The sequence below is a fragment of the Galeopterus variegatus genome, unplaced genomic scaffold (assembly GCF_000696425.1).
Source record: "Galeopterus variegatus unplaced genomic scaffold, G_variegatus-3.0.2 Scaffold3572, whole genome shotgun sequence".
Taxonomy (NCBI): Eukaryota; Metazoa; Chordata; class Mammalia; order Dermoptera; family Cynocephalidae; genus Galeopterus; species Galeopterus variegatus.
Window position 1 is genome coordinate 166,528 of NW_007729683.1, and position 12,988 is coordinate 179,515.

Below are 12,988 nucleotides of genomic sequence, written 5' to 3' on the forward strand. Positions count from 1 at the left end.
AAGTAGCTCGAAGAGGCAATAATAATATAATAGTGGTTTCCATTTATTGAGGCTTACTCTGTGCCAGGTGCTAGAGTAGGTGTTTAGGCATTAATGCTGTTCATCTTGGGAGGCAGGATTTTTATTCTAATTTTACAAATCAGGAATTGGAGGCCCAGGAAGGTCAAATAACCTGTCCAAAATCTCATAGTTAAGGACTGAGGCAGGATTCACCCTAGGTCTGATGCCAAAGCCTTTCCACAGTTGAGGGCTATAATGGAAGAGAAAAAGAACATTTCCAGCTGGAGCAATCCAAGAGGGCCTCATGGAGAGGCTGCATTTAAGCTGTGCCAGCTTCTGGAGCCAGGAATTCACACTACCCACTGAGGACAGGGCAGGAATATGGAACCCGCAGCCTATCACCTGTGGAACTGCCTTTGAAATTCAGTCCTTCCTTCCTGCAAGTGGTGAGGCAGGTTGATGACCACCTCAGGAGCAGCAGCAGTACAGTCCCCAAAACCCCCCTGCCCCACAGAGAGGCTGCTGCATAGTATCTGCACTGAAAATGCCCTTCCTTTGGTCTCTTCTAAAGACTTAAAAATTTGTGAACTTATTGGCATCCACACATGAGAACTGCCTCACTGCCTACACATTCTGATTGTTCCTGTGTCTGCTGCCTCAGACATTAGTAGAAAACCCGAAGTAGATACCACTGAAACTGGACATGAGGCAGAGAAATCAGAGACTAGCCTCTTAGCTGGCACTGCTTCAAATGAGAAGCAGACATAACTTTCTGGAATCACCTTTTCCCTGTTTAATTACCCTTAGATGGGTAATGATGTCTTCTATGGCCATCCTCACCTGTGAAGGCAGAAGGTCGGAATGCAGCCAAGCGGGGCAACAAATTAAGGATTGTCATTTGGATCAGTGAGTTCTTGCTATTCCTGCATTTCAGCACCCACTGGCACACCTGAGAGAGGAAGGATAAAGGGTTAGCAGAGGAAACTGAGGCATGGAGCTTGGGAGAAGAGGGAGAGAACCTCCCGCCATTTACCTGGTCAAATTTCTCCTCCATCAAGTCTCTGCAGCACCGACTCTCCACCAGGGTGGACTTAGCTGGGCTGGGGGAAGCCCCAAATCCCATGAGGCCTTGGTGAGAGCTGTACCCCAGCAGCCCCACCAAGGCATTTGACTGCTGGGGTTGCACAGCCTGGAAGCTGGTGAAGGGTGTAATGTGACGAGGTTTTGTTCCAAAGCCCATGAGATCTTTGCAGTATTTGTCATGCACCAGCTGCTGCTGTGTGATTTCTTCCATTTCTTCTCTCAGACGCTATAACATGAGCAAAAAAATTTCAACTTTACTTATGAGTGGCATTCAACCTGGGCACTGTGTAATCTAGAGAGGAATACATTTGTCCAATCCTGAAGTGTAATTATTTCCAAAGTGGAGGGTGGCCACTCTTCATCTTTATGATTACGATTTCCCCAGCACCTTTCAGAAACCTGCTTTTGTTCTAATTTAGGCAGAAGAGCACCACCTACTGAACAATGAAGCAGCAGCAGGGGACTGGCTGCCAAAGGCTCCTACCTGGAGGACTCCCACCCGGCTTGGGAAGGCTGACTTGCAAGTTGCAGTGACTATAGATCTAAGATCATAGCAATGAGGCCTCTTGAAAAGGCTAGGGGCAGCCCCAGGCCAGATTCCTGTTCAGGATATTCTGGTCTCTTTCTCCCCAGAAACCTAGGTAGAAACTTAGGCAAATCATTTTCTCAGAATCCTAGGATTTCACAGGAGGTATGGAACAAGCTAACTGGCTGAGAACTCACATCTTATTCTCTTTTCTTTTTTTTTTTTTCCTTTTTTGTCTTTTTTCGTGACCGGCAACGGATCGCAACCCTCAGTGTCGCGTCCGTACCGGACCGGGACCGGCAACGGGATCGCAACCCTCAGTGTTGCTCCCGCATCTCGCTTGGCCAGTGAGCGGCCGGTCTGTATGTGGGATCCGAACCCTCGGCGGGAGCGCTGCTGCACTTCCCAAACTTAGGCAAATCATTTTCTCAGAATCCTAGGATTTCACAGGAGGTATGGAACAAGCTAACTGGCTGAGAACTCACATCTTATTCTCTTTTCTTTTTTTTTTTTTCCTTTTTTGTCTTTTTTCGTGACCGGCAACGGATCGCAACCCTCAGTGTCGCGTCCGTACCGGACCGGGACCGGCAACGGGATCGCAACCCTCAGTGTTGCTCCCGCATCTCGCTTGGCCAGTGAGCGGCCGGTCTGTATGTGGGATCCGAACCCTTGGCGGGAGCGCTGCTGCACTTCCCAAGCGGCGCACTGTAGCAGTGCGCCACCGGGCCGGCCCCATCTCTTTTCAAAGGGCTGCTTAATAACTCATCCTCCAACAGTCCAAAACAGTTTCCAAACTTCCAAACTTTTCTCAATGACATTTTTCTTTTCGCAGAAAATCTTGTCCAGTATTGTTGCTAAGGTCACCAATGACTCTTATGCTGCTAAATTCAATGGTAATTCTCAGTCTTCATCATACTTGACTTACATGCAGCATTTGATCCAACTGGTACTTCCTCCTCCTTGAAACTCTTTCTTCACTTGGCTTCTGGGACCCTAAACTCTCCCGGCTCTCCTCCTTCCTCCCTGGCTGCTCCTTCTAGTCTCCCTTAGTTCCTGTTAACTCCTGACCTCGGGTTCTCAGACTCCATCTCTTCCCCAGCTACACTAGTTCCCTTATTCTCATCCAGTATCATGACTTGAAATAACATCTACATGCTGATGATTCCCAAATCAGCATCTCTTGCCCAGATTTCTCCTCAGAACTCCTCAGTATCTCACTCAGGTGCCCAATAGGCATCTCGAACTTAAGATCAAAACCAAACTCCTGACCTTCTCCCCCAAACCTGCTGCTACCATCTTAGTCCTCCCACCTCAATAAATGGCCATTCCATCCTTCCAGTTGCTCAGGCCAAGCACCTTGACAATTCTTTCTCAGGTGAGGAAATCTCTGAGGGCTACTATGCAAAGAACGCCCATTATTTATCAGGTGCCTGCGGGCACTTCGCATATATCTAGAAACTTCACAAGAGCCCAATGAGGTGGGTAAAAGCCCTTGTCAAAAGTAAGGAAAATGAGGCTATGGAGGGTGAAATAATTTGTTGGAGTCACAGGATATACAAAGGAGTGGGGATTCGAAGCCAGACTCCTGCTTCTGCACATGCCTGCATGTGCTGCTCCCACATCCAGGGCATAGCCATTACCAAATGATCGCTGTGTCTATTAAAGCAGGAAGACCTGGGGTGAAATTCCACACCAACTAAGTCCCCACAAGAAGTCTCACAGATGCAGTGCTACTTCCCAAACATATTCTGAATTCAATTACTTTTCAGTATCTGTACTGCTATTCCTAGTTGAAGCCACCACTGTTGCTTGCCCAGACTGCTATAATAGATACCTGTGGCAGCTGTAAGAATGCGATCTCAAACTACAAGGAGCATAACTGAAAAAGGGCCCTAGCTACTGGTTTGAAATTTATCACCAAGTCTGTGCCAAGGCCACACTGTCCATGGGCTGCTCCCAACCAACAAGAGAACACAGTAGGGATGGTAAGGCAGGCCTACTCCTGGACAACACAGGACTCCTCTGATGGCTGACTTTGGTTTGCAGACCCCACAATAGCCTTGTATGGTAGACTAGGACACTTCCACTCATTTTTCTTCCCTCTCTTGTTCACTCAGGGTCATTCGTGCATTGTGCTCCGACAGGTTCTCCCAGCTCCCTCCCCATTTTCTCTCACAGGCTATTTCTCTAATAAAATCCTTGTACTTTTAAATCTGTCTTCTTAAGCTAACACACCTCCTAACTGGTCTCCCTGCTTCATTCCTGCCTCTCCACACACTTTTCCCCACAAGCAGCCAGTAACTGTTAGACATGCATGACAGCACAGCATTCCCCTGTGTACACATCTCCATGTCTGCCCCTGCAATTAGAACAAAAGCCAGTGTTTACCGTGAACCCTCGGCTCATGAATTTGGCCCCTCTCTCCCTCTCCCTTGCTCATGGTGCACCAGCCACACTTCCTTTCTTTCTGTTTCATCAATTTGTCCAGGTCTCTCCCACCTCAAAGCTTCTGCCTGGAACACAGGCCCCCAGCCCACTGTGAGGAAGTTCCTTCATGTCACACAGGTCTCCCTCAAATGGCATCACCTCTGGGAATGCCTTCCCTGACTCTCCACCCACCGCCTTTCCCCATTACCCTCCATCCTATTTCCTATTTTCTTTTCTTTATAGGACTTCTGGCATCTGAAATTATTTTGTTTACTTGTTTACTGTCTGTTTTCCAATACAAAACGTCAGCTCCATGAGGACATGGATCTTGCCTTGCCCACAGAAAGGCATATGAGAAGACTGAACTTCCCTCTGATGTAGCTTCTCACCTCTCCTTCCATGCTGCTGATTCGCACCAGCTCATTGAGTATCAGTAAGGCTCCATGGATCCGATCATCCCGATTCATGCCCTTCTCTTTGGCCAAGGTCTCATCAAACCCTTTCTCTGCTTCTTCAAATGTGTGCTATGTAGAGAGACAGAACACCTTAATTACCCAGTGTCCAAAGTTAAAACACAGGCCCTCCCCATCTACACTGGGGGTTCTGAGGTGTTACTATGCCTGCTCAGTGCTCTGTGCCATCAGCAATACTAACTTATCAAACTCTCTTGTTTAACTGAGCTTCAACTCTCACAACAAGCCGTTGAGGCAGACACCACTATCATTCCTATTTAGTAGCTAAAAAAACAAGCTCAAAAAAATTAAGTGGCCTGTTGAGGTTGTACAGTAAAGGCAGGACTGGAAACCAGGGCTCCCAATCCCATGTTCAGGTCTCTTTTTGTAAAATAAGGTTCGTTAGCAAGTTCCTTTGGCAACGCAGGACTCATGACACTCGAGTAGAGGGAACTGGCACTTTCTACATCAGTACTGACCATTATTTCATTGATTCTGAGACACCTGTTTTTCCATATTTTAACATCTCTGAAAAGAGATGTCTTATAATTGTTGATAAGAAGGTACTAAGCCACTGTTTAATTGGCCTGTTTTCATTCTTAGTGATATATAAAATAATAGTGTAACTATCAATAGATTTTTACTTTAATGAAATGTAATAAAACAACAATTGATTCATACGGAGCATAAAAAAATTGTTTGAGACCAAAACAAATGTGATACTTGCTCCATGGCAAGGAGCCTGTTGCTGCCCTTTAGGCCGGTGGTTCTCTCTGTAAATGTGTTTTCTGGTGGCTGGAAGGGAGCCATCTCCTCACCCTGTACCACTGAGGCTTCTGCATCTCTTTCGGCTCACGCTGGGTGGTAAGAATCAGACAGGCACGCAGGGCCGCTACTGCTCCCTCACGGATGGCCTGTTTGGGGTCCCATACAGCCACGAAAATGTTGTCAAAGAAGGGCTGCACTTGCTGGAAGAAGAAGGTGGGGACGCTGATGGCCAGCTCACGAAGAACCAGGACCTGGGAGAAAAAGGCAAACTGAGATTCCTTATCTATATTGGAAAGTTTGGTTCTCTCAGAGTACAGCCCCTTTTCACTCTAGTGTCTACACACACTAGAAAAAGAGAAGACTTGCCCACTCTTCTAGCTAGGAAATTCTGGAGACAGAGGAAGGAAAATAAAATTGATCAAACGTTGTTATCCTAGGTTGCTCACAAACAGAATGCCTGTAACGTTTGAAAGGCAGCTGTGTTTTATGCTTTGTATACCACTATACTAGCACCATAGAACAATGCCTGGAATACAGTATATATTCAATAAATGTTTATTGAATGAATGAACAAACCTGTTTAATGTTTAATCTTTTTTTTTTTTTTTTTTTAAAGATGACTGGTAATGGGATCTCAACCCTTGGCTTGGTGTTGTCAGCACCACGCTCAGCCAGTGAGCGAACCGGCCATCCCTATATAGGATCCGAACCCGTGGCCTTGGTGTTATCAGCACCGCACTCTACCGAGTGAGCCACAGGCCGGCCCTTAATGTTTAATCTTGTTATTATTTTCATTTGACAGAGGAAGAAACTGAAGGTCAGAGGTTGCCCCAAGTTACAGTTAGTAAGTGGCAGAGGCAAGACTTGAACCAGGGTGTAACTGTGTGTCCCTTACCCAGTATCATGTTTATTCCTTGTAGTACTGCCTCCAAAAGGGGAAACTGACTGGAAGGCATCTGCTTATGCTTCTGATCTCCACTATACCCATTCCTAGATTCTCTCTCTTCAGGATAGACTCTACCCTATCTCACAGCCTAGAATCCTAGTCCATCAAGCCAGCCTTTTTCAGGAAAAGCCTCAAAAGGCAACAATGATTTGCCACTGGAAGAAGAGGATAAGAAGCCACAACTCCCCCAAATGCAGAATAGTCAATGGGGAAAGGGGCTTTGGATAGTAACCAACTGATCAACAAACGTGTAAAAAATTTGTTTATCTGAGCTATCAATCTCCAACTGAGGGTGGGAAGGTGCCTACTTTCCCTGCCCCTATTTTAATCCCAGTACTTCCACATTCCCACAGTATACGCAGAAAAACCTTGACAAAGATCCTTTTTTTTTTTTTCTTCCTTTTTTTCTTTTTTACTGACCAGTAACGGGATCGCAACCCTCGGTGTCGCGCCCGCACCGCGCTCAGCCAGTGAGCAGGAACCGGTCTCCACATGGGATCCGAACCCTCGGCGGGAGCGCCGCTGTGCTCCCAAGCGGTGCACTCTCCAGTGCGCCACCGGGCCGGCCCATTGACAAAGATCCTTAAGGGATCATGAAGATATTACAGTCGTCTGGGGCTTTGTCAGCCTTTTGACTTGCAGCTTCTTTTCTCCCTTATGGTGGAGGAGGGCCTTCTGCTCAGAAGGCAATTTTGATTCTAGAAAATCAGAGGTCAGGATAAGCATTGCCCTTAGGGCTGCCTTTCAGGTAACGAAAAAGAGAGAACTTTAATTTTCCTCTTCAGGTACTGAGTTCAGGCTGAAGAGAGTCAGGACAGAATCTAATGCCACCAAGAAGCACAGTGCCTTTCCCTAGAGCATCCCCTCTCATGCTCTGCCTTTCAGGGACCAAAGCATAGTGTGTGAGGGACCCCAACCCAGCAGCATCACTCCCCAGGCATGGCTGTGCTCCTCCCCGTAGGCACTCACAGCTGCGTGTCTCCGGCCCTCGTTGCGGTCAGCACCCAGCCATTCCAGGGCTCGCTTCACCTCAAACTCCACGTATTCAGCAGTGAAAGTGTCCCCTGCCATGGCAAGGCGGCCAATGGCCTTAGATGCCATTTCCATGACAACTGGGTCATTGGAGGGGAGGAGGTTACGAAGATAGTTGGCAAATCTGCCAATTCGGGTAGCATTCCCGCCTTCCACTCCTATGAGGCTGGCTGGAAAAGAGGGAAAGGCAAAAGGTGATGATGGGGCGCATGATGGCCAGTAAAATACAATCTTGAACTGAAAGCTGGTGAGTGATTGCTTCATTTTACTTTGAGTGCATTTCTAGATGGTTAGGATGCAGACAATTTTCATTTTAACCAATACATTTGGTATTTGTGCCAGAACTACACAAAGCAAAATGATCTCATTTTATTACACAGAATTTGTTTTCCCAAGAAAAAAAGGAAAACAAACTGGGAGTGAATAATAATTCACAAGATTGATGACCAGTCCTTGGGAGTCAAAAAGACCTGCCTTTTATTAATGGTACCCTGATCCCCCTTTTCCATTTGTGAGCCCCACTGTGTCAGATCTTGCTCTACTAAGAAGCCAGAGCCTGCAAAAGGCAATAGGGTATAGTGGGAAAAAAGTTGGCTTCTAGTGTCAGCTCTGGCAAACTGTCTGGCTCTAGAAAAGTCACTTAAATGATTCTTAGACTCGGTTTCCATATCTAAAAATACCTGCTTTGCCTACATCCCGAGACAGCTGCTAGAATACCTGTATAAGTGCATTAAGAGCCACAGGCCCCTTAAAATTCATTAAACAAATATGAGCTAAGCATCTAGGAAGCGGCACACACCAGGTGTAGTGGACAAAAAGGTGAGTAGTCCTTTATTCCCCGTTATTGTTATCAGAGACTCTCTCCTTACCAATGGCCAAGATGCCACCTTTCCTCTCATTGGCATCTGAACTGGAAACCAATTCAAAAATGTGATGGTTCAGCTGATCATAGAAGCGAGTAGACTCCTCCTGACTCATCTGCAAAGGAAGATGTACTCAGAACAATTTCTAATGTCTCCCTGATAGTGGTGGTGGTAGCAGACTGGCATCTAAAGATTAGAACCTAAGAGACAGCAGGTACAGTTCACCCAAAGAAGACAAGCTATTGCCCATTTCCATAGTTTTAAACTGTGGATCAGCTGAACTCAAAATTCATCTGCTTATTTAACAAATACTTATTCAGTATCTACTCTATTGCAGACAACATCCTATCCTAGCTTCTTCCTAGTACCAGGGGTACAAGGATAAATAAGATACTGTCTCTGGCCTCAAGTCTAGTCGCTATTTAGAAAGCCCTCAGTTATCAACTCTCCAAACCCATTCCAATCACTGGTATTAGAAAGAAAGAATTCAGGACCTGGTACGCGGTAGAGAAAAAAAGAAAAAATTAAAAGAAACAGCTAAATCTATGCTGACTCCTAAAATGTGATCACAAATACAAGAAATGCCACAGAAATGTGCAACTGCTGCAAAGGATACTGCACGTTCTATGAATGTGAGAAATTGAGTCTTTCTAAAACAGAATCTTTGAGTTTTCCAAATCCTCACTTAGCTGTCAAAAAGAATCTAAACCAGTGATGACACACTGAGCTCAAACATCCCGCAATGACTGGCCCCAAATCACAGAAGCCCAACCTCTCGAAGCTCCATGGTGACATAGTGCTGGAGCTCCTTGGCAGCTTTGGCCCTGGTCTCCTCATTCCGGCTCTTCAGGCCACTGGCAAACTGCTGCAGAACACTCACATTGCTAGATGTGGTGGTGGTTGTGGTGGCGGCGGCAGGTCCAGTTCCAAGCATTTTGCCCTGGGATTCTTTGGAGAGAAGCTTCCTTTATATTCTGAATAACAAACTATGGCGATAAATTTATTTATGGCCAAGGTTCCTCAATACATATCTTCAACCAGCCCATGTCACGTAAGAGATTCTAAAAAGGTTGGGAGATCTCACTGAGGAACGTGTAGAAAGCCTAGATTCATTTCAGTAATGACTGATGTTTAAAAGAGGCAGTGTGTAGGTCAAATTGTGGGCTATGGAGCTATACTACCTGGGTTTGAATCTTGCTCCAAAGTTATATACCTTTAGGAAGACACTTAAAATTTGTTTCCTCAAATGCAACAGGAAGATGATAGTACCTAACTCATGGGTTGCTGTGAAGATTGGAGTTAATACATATTAAAAAGTGTTTAAAACAATGCTGGGCATTGTAAGTTTTTGGGCACACAGTAAGTTTTTAATAATTATTATTATTATTACTACTATGTACATAACACAGTGCCAGGTAACAAAGGTGGGAGATAGGGAAAGAATTAAAAGTGGCTAAAGCTGCCCCTTTCCTCAAGGAATTCAATCTAAAGAGGGAGACTGATTATTATTCTATAGCAGCACTGTCCAATAGCAATATAATAGGAGCCACAAATGTAATTTTAAATTTGCTAGCAGCCCTATTAAAAATGGTAAAAAGAAAAAAGTAAGGGCCGGCCCGTGGCTCACTCGGGAGAGTGTGGTGCTAATAACACCAAGGCCATGGGTTCAGTTCCCATATAAGGATGGCAGGTTAGCTCACTGGGTGAGCGTGGTGCTGACAACACCAAGTCAAGGGTTAAGATCCCCTCACTGGTCATTAAAAAAAAAAAAAAAAAAAAGAAACAGGTAAAATTAACATATTTTATTTAACCTAATATATGAAAAAATATCATTTCAACATGTTATCAATGTAAATGATACATTCCATTCTTTTCTTTTGTACTGAGTCTCCAAAATCTAGGATGTATTTTATACTTACAGCAATATCACTTTGGACTAGTCACATCTCAAGCGTGCTATGGCCACATGTGGCTAGTGTTTACTATATTGGACAATGCAGTTCTATAGTATACAAGTCCTTCAAATGTGAGCTAAAAGAGACCAATAAGTTTCTGAGATCATTCATTCATTCCTCAATCATGTACTGTTCTTTTTCTCAACGAGCTTATAAACCAGGGAGAAATACAAATAATTAGGAATCGGAAGAAAGTGGCCCTAATAGGGCTCAGCCCACACTGCTATGTAAGTAACATATACCCATCCCGAGTACGTACAGATTATACTAGAAAACCAATTTCTCAAAATTCTTATTTTTGAACGAATTTGTGAGATGCAGAGGAAAAGCCAGGGAATAATTAGTTTTAAAAAGCTTTCAAATACTCCGGTGCCAAGAAAAAGACTGCATTAGGAAATGTCATCCTTTAAGGAAGAAGAAACCTAAGGATCTCTGATAAGAAAACTACTAAGGTTTGTGGGTGTGTGCGTATGAGGAAGGGGAAGGAGGCTGGCAAGGAATTTCCATTATCAGGAAAGAACGATTGTATCTGTGTCTTCTAAGGCCCCAGGCTGTCTGCTCCAGGCTGAATCCAATTAAACTACTTGAAGTTAAATATCCTAAGGGTCTTGGTAAGGGCTTAAGGAAGTTAGAACTGGATGGCTGAAACAGGGGATGGGGCGGGGGAAAGGCGGAGTAACCCCAAGAATGGAATCCAGCTCAACTCTGGGGACTGGGTCCTTGAGAGGTCTCCACGGTGGAGTGCAAGGGGCTAGCACTGAGGCTGGTGCTCCCTGAGACAGGGTCCACAATTTCTAGGTGACTCAGAAGGAGTGACTGGGACGGGCAAGGAGACCCATAAGCGACAAGGCAGTATCGGAGCTGACGGGCCGGCCTTCTGGGCTCCCGGGACGCACAGGGGGCCGAAGGGTCCGAGGGTCTCTCGGGTATCCCGGGGAGGTGGGCGTTCCCTCGCGGGGTGGGGGTCAAGGGCTCAGGCGGCGCCCCGGTGGTGGGGCAAATACGGAGGAGACCCTACGTCCCAAGCCGGCGGCTTCTCCGGGCCTCCCCCATGGACCAGGCTGGTCTTGGGTCTGGACATTACGCCGCCTTGGAGGGGTCGGTGCCAGCCCCAGACTCACCGCGCGGCTTCGGCCAAGGCCTCAGCTGCCGCCGCCAGCGCCGCTACCGCCGCCTCAGACCCTGGCCTCACCACCCGCCTTCCCCGCTGTCCTCTGAGCCGGGCGGGTGGGAGGACGGGCTCCCAGGAGTGAGAACCAATCGTCAGGCGTAAGGAGAAGATGGACTGGAACACAAACCAATAGCAATGAAGGAGAAGTGCAGCTTCGGAACCCGGCTTCTCCAGGGGGCGTGGACTGTTCAAATAGACAAACCACGCCGCCAGTGGCAGACGAAAGGAGGCTTAGGTCAACTAGGAAGAACCAATCGGTCGTAAGTTGACTTCGGTCACTTCCACGCACACATCCGGTGCATCGCTTACTGTGATTCCCCTCTGCATCGCGGCCTCGGAGGTGCGGAGTCCGTGTCCAGGTACCGCGCGGCCCGGGACCAAAAGCGGTAGGCGGAGGTTCTCGCCCCCGCCCTTGTAATTCTGAGGGGCAGGTGAGCGATGCCGGCGCCCTGTAATTACTGATCTGTGATTTCACTATCATTAAATGGCATATGCATTTGAAAATGTTTTTACATTTTCTCACTTTCCCAAAATTAGTTCACAAGAAGAAACCACAGCCAAGTTTTGACTAAAAGAGCTACTCATAAATAAAAAACTTCAAAGCAACACTGTTAAAAAGAAAATCTTTTCAGGGCCGGCCTGTGGCTCACTCGGTAGAGTGCGGTGCTGATAACACCAAGGCCACAGGTTCGGATCCCATATAGGGATGGCCGGTTCGCTCACTGGGTGAGCGTGGTGCTGACAACACCAAGTCGAGGGTTAAGATCCCCTTACCGGTCATCTTTAAAAAAAAAAAAAAAATCTTTTCAGAAAATACATAGGAAATATGGAATTTGACTACATCTCTATTTTTTAAAAAATTACAGTGCTGTTTGTCATAATAAACATTGAAAATTCCTAAATATCCGACAGTAGGTGCACTAATATTAAGGAAAACTTATGTAGCCGTTAATACTCGTATGATAATGTCGATGAATATTTGCTAAGATGGAAAAGGTTCACAATTTACTCAAAAAATACAAGTTATACAACAATATGAGTATAATATACCCCTTAAAAAAACATTTATCCATTTCTTATATATCCGTGTTTACATGGGGAAATATGAGCACACGACTAAGATGTAATGGGGTTTGGGGAAGACACACGTTTTTCCTAATACATTTACATCAATTACTTGTGTAATAAAAATAAGTTTTTGTTGAAGAAATAAAAGTTTCCAGGTCTAAATTGCCAAATTAAATAGGTTTGGTAATATTCTATGGCTAAAAATACAGCTTTGGCAGCTTTGTTTTTTTTTTTTTTAATTTATGATTACTACCTTAGGTTTAAACTCTTTGCTTCTTCTGTTAAGTAATTGTTCCTCTAAATTTCACATTTTGGGGCCGGCCCGTGGCTCACTTGGGAGAGTGTGGTGCCAACGGATATCACTGAATGAAAAGCCGGGAAGAGGTGAGCAGGAGCACATCCTTACAGAATGTTTCCACGATGCAGATACGACAGACGTCAGCAAGCTGAAGAGTGTCAGCACACAGTAGATGTTCAATAAATGCTCGTTGCATGAATCAATTAATGAGTCCTGTTTCGGTGAATGGAAGTGCTCTGTAAGTCGAAAAGCGACACGCCTTCGGGGTCGGTCTGGTGATGCTAAGTGAAGCTGTTTACAACGAGCCTGCAGGGCGCGATCTTCCAGGCAGAAGGGCTGGACCGCGGGGTCGCAGCCCCGGCCCCGCCCCCGCCCCTAGCCCTACCCACCCGGGCCCCG

General features: G+C 45.9%; 1 protein-coding gene across 2 annotated transcripts in view; it reads right to left on the reverse strand.

The window, feature by feature from the left end:
* Positions 1 to 11,268, reverse strand: part of MTOR (mechanistic target of rapamycin (serine/threonine kinase)) — a 134,757-nt gene extending 123,489 nt beyond the window's left edge. For both annotated transcript variants that reach the window (XM_008585443.1, XM_008585442.1), the window contains exons 1-8: positions 11,174 to 11,268; positions 8,870 to 9,045; positions 8,104 to 8,212; positions 7,172 to 7,404; positions 5,307 to 5,507; positions 4,426 to 4,560; positions 1,034 to 1,309; positions 841 to 949 (exon numbers count right to left, since the gene is read on the reverse strand). In XM_008585443.1, coding sequence (XP_008583665.1) covers positions 841 to 949; positions 1,034 to 1,309; positions 4,426 to 4,560; positions 5,307 to 5,507; positions 7,172 to 7,404; positions 8,104 to 8,212; positions 8,870 to 9,031 — 1,225 coding nt within the window. In that variant the 5' untranslated portion in view covers positions 9,032 to 9,045; positions 11,174 to 11,268. The remainder of the gene's footprint in view (positions 1 to 840; positions 950 to 1,033; positions 1,310 to 4,425; positions 4,561 to 5,306; positions 5,508 to 7,171; positions 7,405 to 8,103; positions 8,213 to 8,869; positions 9,046 to 11,173) is intronic.
* Between the last annotated feature and the right edge of the window lie 1,720 nt (positions 11,269 to 12,988).